The following is a 12,179-nucleotide window of genomic DNA, read 5'->3' as shown; positions in this document are numbered from 1 at the left end:
AAATATTGTCTGTTCAGTGCTAAAGCAAAAGAGAGAAAGGATAGAATTTGTATATTTCAATAACTAATTAAGTCTGAATAAGCAACTTGAAGATTGTTCAAGTTTTCTATACAAGAACTAGGTGAATAGTGAGACCCTTAGCAAAGGCTGGAATACAAGAAAGGAAATTCTGGAGGAACCAGGATGAGTTTGTCTTATCCATCCTGCAAGATTTTAGCTTCAAAACCGATGTATCCTCTTGCTTTCAGGATTCTTCATATGTTGATTTCTTTGCTTATCAGCCTCTTCCAAACACACATCCTTCCCTGTTTACCTTTAGTTCTCTGCCTTCAGTTATGTATCTTTAATCTCAATGGATATGGCCCTGTCACCAAGAAACCTTGTCAGAGTCTTTGCAACTTGGGAAAGAGGCTCTCCAAATGGATTATCATGTGCTTAATGTCTTTTTCTTCCCTGTAGCTTACTGAGTTTTAACCTACTTAAGAACTAATAATTTCCTAGCCCATACGATGTCCCCAATCTCTAACATGAGGTTTGATAGGAAAAACACAGTGTATTTCAAGTATGAGCTCTAGTTTCTCAATCGGTAGAACTATTCTTATTTTCATTCACTTTTGAAAAGAGAGTATTTATTGAGATAAATCCTCTTCCCTTAGATTGCATTATAAACCTTGTGAACCCAGTATATGGCTAGAGAAAGGAGGTGGTTTACATTGCTCTGTTCTGGCTGATTTTTTTGTGAATGTCATATTTGCAAAATGGTTGTGCTGCCTTATGGTAGGATGAAATGTAACATTAAAATCATGGGCATGTTGGTATTACAAAAGCAGTTCAAGTGGAAGGGAGAAACTCATTCACAGGTCACGTTGTCAGGGATACAGAAATTCGCTGCAATCAAGGTAAGTTTGATACCTGCTCTGTAGCCCTTGTTTATTTGACAGAGGGATTAAAAAAAAAGTCTTATTCATGCAAATTAAACTGTCAAAGTAAAGCAGTTCAAAAGTATCTCATCTAATAGAATTAATTTCATTAAAATTAATAAACAAGACATACATTTTAAATAGCTTAATAAAATCTAAAATTAAATATCCTAATGTATTATAATAACATTTATTTATTCAAATGCACAACTAAAGATAGATACCCCTTGGGGCTAAGACAGTGATTCATGATATTATTAGTCTGTTTGTAGGAATAAATGATATCATATTGTTTCTAAGTCTTAAGTGTCAAGAAACACAATAAAATAGTAGGTTGCTATAGCAGCATGTCTATATAAATGCTTATTTCATTGTCTCCTAGCAGTTCTTATTTTTCCCTATTTTTACTTTTTTGGTTATCTACCCTGAAGATCTGTGGAAAACCTAGATAAAGTTGATAATGTGCATATAATTGATAACTGAGTTTGGCACATTTTAAAATCATGATACCATGATCTTTCAGTCACCCTCCTATATCTTTTCTTTAAAAATAATTTCCTGTGTTCTCAATGTTTAATATTTGGCAGACATTTGAGAGGAAATACATTTGTTCTGTCCAAAAAACAGACCTTATCATTGCACAATAATATCACCTACCATAATCCAGTGCTCACTGCATTTGATATATATGTACATATATATTACATATTACATGTTTTATGTTTTACTATATTCTCATCCAGACATTGTTATATTAATCACTTCATTTCTATTGAATTCACTTTTCCCATTTCACAGATGAAGTTTCTAAAGATTATAAAATATAATAACACAATCAAGAAACTGTTATTTACCTACTTGCTTTTGAAGAGGCCAGCTCTGTTATAAATTTGTGCTTGAAATATAAAATGATTAACAAAACCATTGGGAAGCCTTGACATAATGGAGCTGCACACTGAGGAAGAAACTTATTTATTAAAAATGATACAAATATATGACTTCAAGTGAGAAGTATTTTATTTTGCACTAATAATTTGGCCAAGAGAGGCAGAACACAATAACTCCACAGTAGGTCTAGGACCTTACTTTACAATTTTGGAACTGTGCTGAGATACTGCTTTTTTTTCAGACCTAAAGATTGAACTCAGAGCCTTGCACTTTCCAGGAAAGTGCTTTTCCACAGAGTTAAATCTCAACCCCAGATAATCCATTCTTTTTATTTGGCCCAGTTGTATTTTTCTGCCATTCTTGGACACATTCTGCATCTATATTATGAGACGATATTTTCTATGACCTAAATGAACCAAACAAACAGCAACTGACACAGATGGTATGTATGCTTGGAGGAAATGATAGAAGGAAAGGAGGTCAGAGCCTATGAGGAACCTGAAAGAAAAACTGGTAGAGGCTGATGACTACTGTGTAAGAGGCGTCACAAAAAGGCATAACTAAATCCAAAATAAACAGTTAGGAGGCCCCTGGCCCAGAAAAATTGCCTACATAGCTAGATGAAGTAGTTTCCTTTTTATTTGACTTTCTACCCCATTAGACTTCAATCCTCAGATTGAACCTGGCTTTCCTGGCATGGACAATGCATGCCAGTTGGTTATTTAGCTCATTGGTTTTATTCCCTTGTTGGACTCAATTTTCTTGAAGCACTCATGATTTCTGACTCATCTCTCCAAACTCAAATATAACATCCAGGTTTCTACTTGATGATTTTAATACCAACTCTATTGTGAGACGTTACCAATAGTTCCAAAGCCTTCAGATTTGAATATTTATTTTGCTACTTATCCACTAGTAGAAGATAAATTGGCTTACTCTTTCTAAACTTCTGTTTTTCTCATTTGTAAAGTGAGACTGATAGCACCTATCTTTTAGGGTTGCTGTGTGCATTAGTTCACATATACAATTGGAAACAGTCCTGGACCACATGTCAATTTACCACTTAACCACCAGACATTTTTGCAATGTTTTAGTATGTGATTACTTCAGCCATAAGAATTCTGAGAACAGCTAATTCTTTCCACATATATAAAGCATTTCTATTTACATGAAAAGAATAGAAATACACTCATAATTCAGTGCCTGTGGTGTTTATTGTTGTTACTGACCTGGAAAGACAGACAGTAAGCAGTAACGCCCAAATGTAGATTAAATCTAGATTTATATAGCAAATGAATAAGATATAGTGTAGCTGTTCTACTTATTTTTGCAGTCTTAACAATCGATGCTGATGCCATGTGGTCAGGTTTTCTGTGACGAGGTAACTACCAGCTCTTCTACTCTTCCTAGAGAGTTAGCCTAAGGGAGATGATGATTATAAAGTTTGCAACATTCCATAAATCAGAAATGTAGGCATACTCTCCATGTGTCATTCCTGAGTGAAACTGAAAAATATAGGGGCTAATTCTAAATAATTAGTGGTTTGGCCTGTGTCACATTCAAGCTTGCAGCATCTGTTGGAAAGCAAATAGCCTGAGGCTCACAGATTTATGAGGCATTGGCAAAAGACAGAGAAAGGGTAAGAGTAATGATCCTTGATATGGAGTGAACTTCTATTGGTGTCAGAAGGTAGAGGACAGTGGGGTCTACAGTAATGGAAGGATCTTATAAACATATTCCCTATGGTAAAAGTACAACAAAGAAAAATGACCGGTAATTCCAACTGAGCACCATGCCTTGATCTTCTTGTAAAGAACAGGGTGTTATACAATTCCTAAATCAGTAAAATTTCTTTTTATTTCTTTGGAAGGAGAGGCTAAACTCATTCAACACATGAATGGTTTTAGAATGGAAAAAGTAATCATTAGACAGCCATTTTGGAAGAATTCAATTTCAAAGAGAAAAAGAAAAATTCATCAATTAAAACCTCTTCATCATATACTTTTAGTCACGTTCAGACCATATTTTTGAGACTTGCAGCTTCATCTCATGTTTCTACATCCAGTAACTAAGAATAGAAATATCTGAGATAGATAGACAGACAGATAGATAGATAGAGAGATAGAGAGAGAGAGAGATAGATGGAGATATCTCTATATAGAGAGATGTAATATATAGATCTATCTATATGTAGGTATATTACATATGGATATACATAGCTATATTTTTTTAGATATCTGATTCCTTCTCCCAGATTTCCCTTCTCAAAGGCAGAGTCCTTATTTTGCTCAACCCAGTTACTACTTTTTCAGTGTAAAATTCACCTTTGCAACTCTTTAGTGAATATGTCTAAATTGATTTTTATAATATTTGATAAAAGCCCCCCCAATTTCAAATATCTGTCTAAAACACTGCAAAGTACATCTGCTAGAGTGGTCCAGGACGTTACTCTCTTTCTCTCGAAAGCAAGTTGGCATAGTCCCTCTCAGGCTAGCCACCTACCAGTCAGTCAAAGGAAGATAAGGTCATACATTGTATTTGAGACATCAACAGTTTTAAAACTTTCAACAGTAGACTAAAGAAAGAAAATAATTTCTTCAGTAATCTCAGAAAGGTAGAAGGAAGAAAATCTCCTAAAGCACTCCTGCTTTATATTAGTCCTAATCACCTGCCTGGCTGATCTAGGTAGTAGAGGTTTGAGCAAAAAGTGCCACTCTCATAAGGATGTACACAGTACTGCTGGCTAGAGGCCAAAGCTGGCTGTGATCAGACAGAGCATGAGTGTACTGCATGAGTCAGCAACATCTGTGGCCTTTCCTCCAGTTAGATTGAAAATCCAGGAATCAAAACCCACTCAGTCAGAAAGACAGCCACAGGAGCATCAGCAAGTACTGACTGCTACAGTGTCTGAATGCACTCTCCTGAGAACGGCTCCCTAGAGCCTAGTCTGTAGAACATTCTGGTTAATTTACTCTCATTTCTTTAGCAGCTAAACAATCTTTAGGTAGATGGGGCACAACAGGGATATAGTAGTACAGAGAATTGCTGAGTCCTTTGGAGACCCAGGAAGACTGATTGAAGCACTAATATCAAAGTTTGCAAGGTTACTAACATGGTATTTATACTCAGCCTATAGGATTCATTTAAAACAAAGTTACTAATACTCTACAAGAAAACATGCAATAGTCACAATGGGAATTCGGCGTAAATGATAGGTTTGAAATATTTTTATGCCCTATTCTTGCATCATAGTGTGGGAACACTTCAGCTAATGCTCATGTTAAGTTGTTCCACTTACTCAACTCAAAGTTCTATTAATCGGATATGTCTTTGTTTGGATATGTCAAATTTAGCTATTTATGAGTAATTAAGTATCACTACTATTTTATTCTTCATTTAACTACAGTATATTTTATCTAAATTCAGGTGCAAGCCATATAAACTTATGCAAAGAAGTTCAATTTAAACTATCAGAATGATGCCACTTGCCATCTCATCTTTATAATTAAAGGAATACTTTACACTAAAATGATCACATTGAAGATGAAAACTAGCACATCTTTTGGATTGTGGCTTTTTCATAGCCCATAATATATTACAACAGTTTATCTTGTCCACAATAAATCTTTGATTAATAGTAAAAATAATAAATCTGAAAGTATATTTTGTCCTCTTCATTGTAGTAGAATTCATATTTCGAGAAAATATACTTGAAAACTAGCACTGTGATAATTTAGGACAAGTTTACCAAATGAGAAGAGAATCACTTTAAGGGGCATAGGTCAGGCTGATGAAGAGAAGGGATCCAGTGGCAGAGACAGAAGGAGTACAATAGAAAGGATACAGATTCAAGGAAAGAATGAAGCAGCAACAGAAAGGACAGATAATATGAATGCAATACCACATCAGCTTGTTTGACAGTGAGGGCCACTGTTGCTAAATCTGGAAAGAGAGCTTTGGTAATTCAGAATGAAATTAAGTAAAATATGAATTCTATATTGAGGCCCTGTGAGGTTAAAGGCCTTTCTCAATCACACAGCTAAAATGTGACAGAAATGCTACCCTCAATAGTATACTCCTGTCTCTTTCCGAGTTTAGAGGAAGTCGTCTGTCTGAGTTTTCCAGTGTAGCAGTAACGTAGTTTTTGGACTCAGAACCACCCTATCACAGTTATAGGGTTCAGTTTCATAGGAGTTGTCAAATACGACCCTTTGAAATCACCTAAATCTATATCCGTTTTAGTCTTTCTTGACTTCAATATATAAAATGCATTTGCCTGTGAAATACAGAACAGTGGATAACCAAGCTCTGTGTATATACAATACAAATATCTCCACAGAAACCATCTACAGCTGTCACACCAACATTGCCTCCCTCAAAATCCACTAGTGTAAGAAAAATTGCACCCCTATTGACTAATATCTTGCTATAGGATCACATGAATGTGGTCAAACTGTGTATAGGTTGCAATGACGATCATACCTAAGATTGAAAAATGAAACTGTTTTTATTCACAATACATATTTACCTACAGTTTATTTCTGTCTTCTAGGCTCTTCAATGGTCAACAAGGAATTATTATTCAAAACTTTAGCACAAGGTCCATTCTCACCGTTACTAACGTGACACAGGAGCACTTCGGCAACTATACTTGTGTGGCTGCCAACAAGCTGGGCACAACCAACGCGAGCCTGCCTCTTAACCGTAAGTAAACCTGCTGTAGAACTGCTTTCAGGGAATTCCTGGCTCCCATAGAGGAGTGAAGATGGACGATAAATAAATAAAAACAACAACCAAAAAAAAAAAATCACCCAAAATGGAGTACATTCATTTTACAACTCTGCCTGATTTAACAATCCTTACAGAGAGGAAACCTTATCCCCAAATTATACTGGGATAGGGAATTTTATAATCCCAATAGAACTGTCCATGGTTAAAGGAGAATGACAGTATCTTAGAGCATAAAAAGAGGCGGAAAAATCAACAAAAATAACAAGGCCAACTAAAACACATATTCTGACTGAGGAGAGTTAAGGGGGATTTTCTTGGATTTTTGCTTTAAAAACACATATTATCTCAAAGCATAGATGACATATAGGTTGATTTTAACCTTAATTGGCTTTCTTTAAACTTACCTCATGCAATAGCCTAAGTTTCACATCATAAATAAAACAAAACATTAAGTGAATAACCATGGGCAATATATTTTAGCATGTTTACTCCATGCTGTATTTTGAAATGCCATTCAAGTATTTAGTAAATATTGAATTGCGAATACTGCCAGGTGCAATGAGTTTTTATTTCATGAAAGTAAACCCCAAGACAAGCATGACCGAGAAATGATAGAATGGAAAATGATTTATTACTGCAGAGAAGGAGAGCAGTGTCCTCTTCCAACAAGGAGAACATAGGGATTTGCTTTGGGGAGCCTATCCATACTTATGTGGATATGGTAGGCACATTCTTGTGCATGGTCACCTGAGTAGTTCATTCCCTAGCATATTCAGTTTAAGGTCTCATTTTAACAAGGAAACATAATAGAAATTTTAGTATGATTAACTGAAGATCATTGAGCATGTATTTGAAAAGTTAACATGGCAAAGAACAACATTTTTGTGCATACTCACCTTGCATCATGAAGATAGCAAATAGAATCAAATCAGTTTTCTCCAAAACTTTAGTTGATTTGAAGAAAAGGATACTGTAAGGGAACAGTAATGGAAGAGTTTGATCCTAAAGTGCATTACTTGCTTAGCTGCTAGTCATGTAGAGAGTAGAATTGAATACAGAGCCGCGAGAACTAGTTAAAGGGAAAGTGATCTATCCTTTGTAAGCCAGTACTTAATTGTAGTGGGTTTTTCTGGAAGCTAAGTAACCAGAATTTTTTTACGACCATAGTATTTTCCTGATTTTCAATCTGAGTGTTTCTTAAAATAGTCAAATAAGACAACACAGTATACTATCTCTCTGATTTCATAAATTATCTGAGTTATTTTTTGTAGTTATTATTTTATCATAACAACATATTCATATTTGTCCTGGCATTCTATAAACATAAGCTATCCCGTTCACAAAAATGGTTATTTCCATTTTGCAGAAACACAGATAGAATGTAAATTCCTGCTACATAAAAATATGCTTTAGGAAATTTGATATTTTATTAGCTTTGAATAACAATGATTAAAGACCCTTTGGTATGAAAAAATGTGTAATTTTTCATCACATCATTTATTATTTTAGTTCAATATTTCTCCACATTTAATTTTGACAGAAAAACCTTGCCTACCAAGGTTTTTGCCTACCAAGGCAATAGGCACAATGTAACATGCTGGCTTGTAATTTTTTTTTCTGTGAGAATGGTTTTAAGTGTAACTATGACTATCATAAAGTATTGAAGATATCACAAAATAATATAAGTGATAAATTATTGCAAGTATTGATATTTCTATTGCATGTTTATATTTTAAATATGTAAGGATCTGAAAGAATAAATTGAAAAGCAAAGAAAAATGTAAGGCTTTCTAACATGCTATCATTTGCTATTTAAATTTCTAAATCACGTTATAATTTTAAAAATTAGAGCATCAAAATGTGTCAAATTAGAAACAAATTTCACTTACTTAAATGTTTACTCTGATGCTCTTAACAATGTACACCAAAAAATACTTTCAAGGTGGAGTCTTCAGAATGGACTTTCATGAATATCCTCTGCCACTGACTTTCTGTGGGTTAAGGTGCTCTAAATAGTAGTCCCATCTTAATATCTTTGTTAAGAAATCATGCCTGTAATTACTAACATAACCCTATATTTATATATGTATACACACATGCATATACACACAGACATATATATATATATATATATATATATATCTTAAGGTGCTAAGCATATAGGATCAATGTCTTATAAACTTTTACCTATCTTACCACCAAACACAGTGCTTGCTATTTAATAGAGAACTAGTACATATTTGATAAATAAAAAAATTGAGCACTGAGTAAATAAATTAATAGGCTAATGGATGAATGCACCCGTGAATTATGTTTAAAAAGCAGAATGTATACATATAACTTCTAGCAAGAGAAGTCAGTATCATTGTAGTTATCTTACTGTGGACCATACTTTGTTCTAATTGCTTTGTATGAATATATTTATTTAATTCTCACACAACTCACAGAGTTAGAATCTACAATATGTGCTCCTCTTCTAGATTAGAAAACAGAAAATATCAATAAGGCAAAGTCAAATGATAATAAGGGACAAAGACAAATCATGAGGTCTAAAGTCAAGGAGCTCAAGTTCTTAGCCACTTTCACTGTCTATGTCTATAAACATAAAACCATCAGCAGAGTGAGAAAATTTTGTATTATTTATAGCATATTCTTTAACTGCTAAGTCTGCAATGATAATTTTCCTTTTAGATTTATCCAATTTTGATGATACTTTATGGTGTTTTTATTATATGAAAGCTCATTTTAAAGATAAAAATTCACATGTACATTGATAACTGTTACATCTTTACAGTCCATATGGTAAGAAACTCAACTACTAAAATTACTCAAGAGTAGAGGTCAGTCCTAAACTGATCTAACATTGACATTTGACCTGCTGAGAAACTGCTGCAAGAGATTACTCTTTGGTATAAGTAGGAGAAAGTCTAATGTTAATTTGCCTAAGGTTTTTCATGAAAAAAGGAGGTAACTTCCAAAGGTTTTGCTATCTCCACATATATTAATACTTAGTACATGTTTTAAATAAGAAAATGGTCATACCCTTATTATTAGATCTTTGAATTATCAATGAAGTCCAAAACAGCATGATTGGAAATGTGGGCTACCTGGTATGATGCTATTCAATATTAAACTTGCAATGTACTTGATAGTAACATTCCAATATATATTTAACTGTTGGAATTCAGCAATGTGACCATACTATTTATGATAAACCCTAAAAATATTTTCATCTACTACTGATTGAAAATTACTCATATTTTCCAGATCACTGGAGAGATAAATAATACAAATATAAGTTCAGAGCTTTGTTGTACCTAGTACTACCAAAAAGGAAAGGAAATACTTTGGAGTATTTGTATGTGTGCAAATGAATAAGAGTATGGGTTTTACATAATATAAGTCAAGCATATCATGGTTTGAATCCAAGTTTTACTACATATCAGTTGCATATAAATTTGTATGTTACCTAATTTTCAAATCTTTAGTTAACACATTTACAAATTGAGGCTGAAAATACTCCCACTTCAAAGGGTGATGATTAACTGGAATGATGCATTTATCATTCATCGTAGAGAAAAGGAAGTATTTATAAATGCAAGCATTGGTAATAGGCCTTTAGATCATTTCTATTCATTTGAAGAATAATATGTGGATAAATGAGTTTATTTAATGATTATTTTCCCACTACTTTACTGAGCACTAACATGGTAAATATTCTCATAGAGAGCCACAAGAAGGCATGAAAACTTGAAACAATATTCCAAATATCATTTATAATTTAATCTCATTCCCCGCTTAGGGCAGTAACCAGAGTTTATGAAACTAAGTCTAGATTAAATGTGATACAGCAGTTCAGATATCTAGGAAGTTCAAAGAGTAAAGGCATAATAATTATATTTTGAGGCTCAATTCATACAATAGAACATATAGTCACACATACATGGACTAACTATAAGGTGAAAAGCATTAAATATTATAAAGTATTTAATACTGGGGAGAAGAGAATTGTTGGAGTTAGTTAAAACCCCCACCTCCATGAATGCTTAGACAATTGAGAGGAGAGGAACAAGAAAATAAGCAAGTCTAGTGCAATATAGTCAATGATACCATTCTGGAGTTGACAGGAGGCAAGTAATCTACTCTCTAGGGCCATGAAAGGACTTCTTTCTTGAGTAGCTCACATCACTGTTTGAGACCATTCTGCAAATCAGTGAAGATAAGTCCTCAAGGGAGGAAGTATTTTAACAAAGGTCACAAGAACTGTGTGTCATCTACATACAGTAAACTTCCTTACCAAATTGATAGTTGGGATCTCAAATCTTATTTTATTTTCATTTTTCACCCAAATGCCTTCTTCTGGAACAAGGGCAACCAAATTGATACTTGTAGGTTTGTACCTTAAAGAACATGTACTGAATGGTCCCATTCTGCCATCTATGGGTCCAAGTCATTAAATGTACACCATTTCTTCAGAAGCAATTCTGTAAATAGTAAAACTGTCATTTCTAAGAGTAAAGAATATTGTATATGCTTTGGTTTGCATTGTCACAAAGAAAGCAATATTTTCAAATGGTTGTCTTTAAAGGATGTAAGGAAAGAGAATTAATTAACAAAGAAGAAAGTTACATAAGCAAAGTGCTTACAGTGTTCACAGATTTTGTTTGATAGAATCTTCTCCTGAAACTGAGTAAATGAAACTGTCCAGGATAAATCTAGCTTTTATGTTGACAAAGTCTTAGTAAAGTTAGTACACTGTGTGAATGCCAAACACCCCTATATAGTATTTCCAAAAGTATGATGCCAAATCCTTTGGTGGTCCATAAAGTCCTAATGGTGCTAAAGAGACTTCTTGTATTGTGTATGTGTGTGCTCATTCAAAATATCAAATGATTTGCCTTATAAATATCACCCATGAAACCTTCCAGTGACTCTCTAAAACTGTCTACTACCTATCTTGCCTGATGGATAAAACTTGCTGTTGGAAGCAACAATTAAATTCTAATACTAAATGGTATGTAGCAATAACAACCAACCAACAATGTAGAAAAACTCCACTCATTTCACAGAATATTTCATCTCAGTCCATTTAATTTCATGAACAGTCCTCTTTTGAAATAACAAAATATTAAGTCAGTACCTGTTACTCAAAAGCAGAGTATAAGAGGCAACCGGAGAAACTAAGAATGTGGGTAATATGGCAGATTTTCTTAGCTCAATGTTGACTGATGCATATAAGTGGCACTTTTGACTGATTTGGGTGAATCTGGAATTAACTATGTCTTCACAAGTCATATAGATATAGATATAGATATAGATATAGATATAGATATAGATATATTCCCACTCTTTATTTACTTCATATACCCCCAATGTCATTAAGCTACTATGTGGGCTCCCTCTAACTTTCACCTATTGCAGATTGCAGTGAATCCTTATTCTTTGTGAAAGTTGATACCATAAGTTTCAATGACATATTTGAAATTAAAACCTCTCCTACTACAACTTAAAAGTAATTGGGTTTTCAGATGGGTTAAGAGTAGATTTGGTGATTACTGAGGACATGGTGCTATGTGAACTAACTTGCTTTATACTCACAGCTTTAAGATGTTATTGTGAAGAAGGATCAATGAATCCAAT

At 33.9% G+C, this 12,179-nt stretch overlaps 1 protein-coding gene across 1 annotated transcript in view; it reads left to right on the top strand.

The window, feature by feature from the left end:
• The window catches only part of Negr1 (neuronal growth regulator 1), a 799,300-nt gene that overhangs the window by 617,136 nt on the left and 169,985 nt on the right, over positions 1-12,179 (top strand). Inside the window, exon 6 of the mRNA XM_048351585.1 lies at positions 6,361-6,512. Within this exon, the coding sequence (XP_048207542.1) occupies positions 6,361-6,512 (152 nt within the window). The remainder of the gene's footprint in view (positions 1-6,360; positions 6,513-12,179) is intronic.

The sequence above is a fragment of the Perognathus longimembris genome, chromosome 7 (assembly GCF_023159225.1).
Source record: "Perognathus longimembris pacificus isolate PPM17 chromosome 7, ASM2315922v1, whole genome shotgun sequence".
Classification (NCBI taxonomy): domain Eukaryota; kingdom Metazoa; phylum Chordata; class Mammalia; order Rodentia; family Heteromyidae; genus Perognathus; species Perognathus longimembris.
Note: the sequence above shows the minus strand (reverse complement) of the source record. Positions and strands in the feature narration are given on the sequence as shown.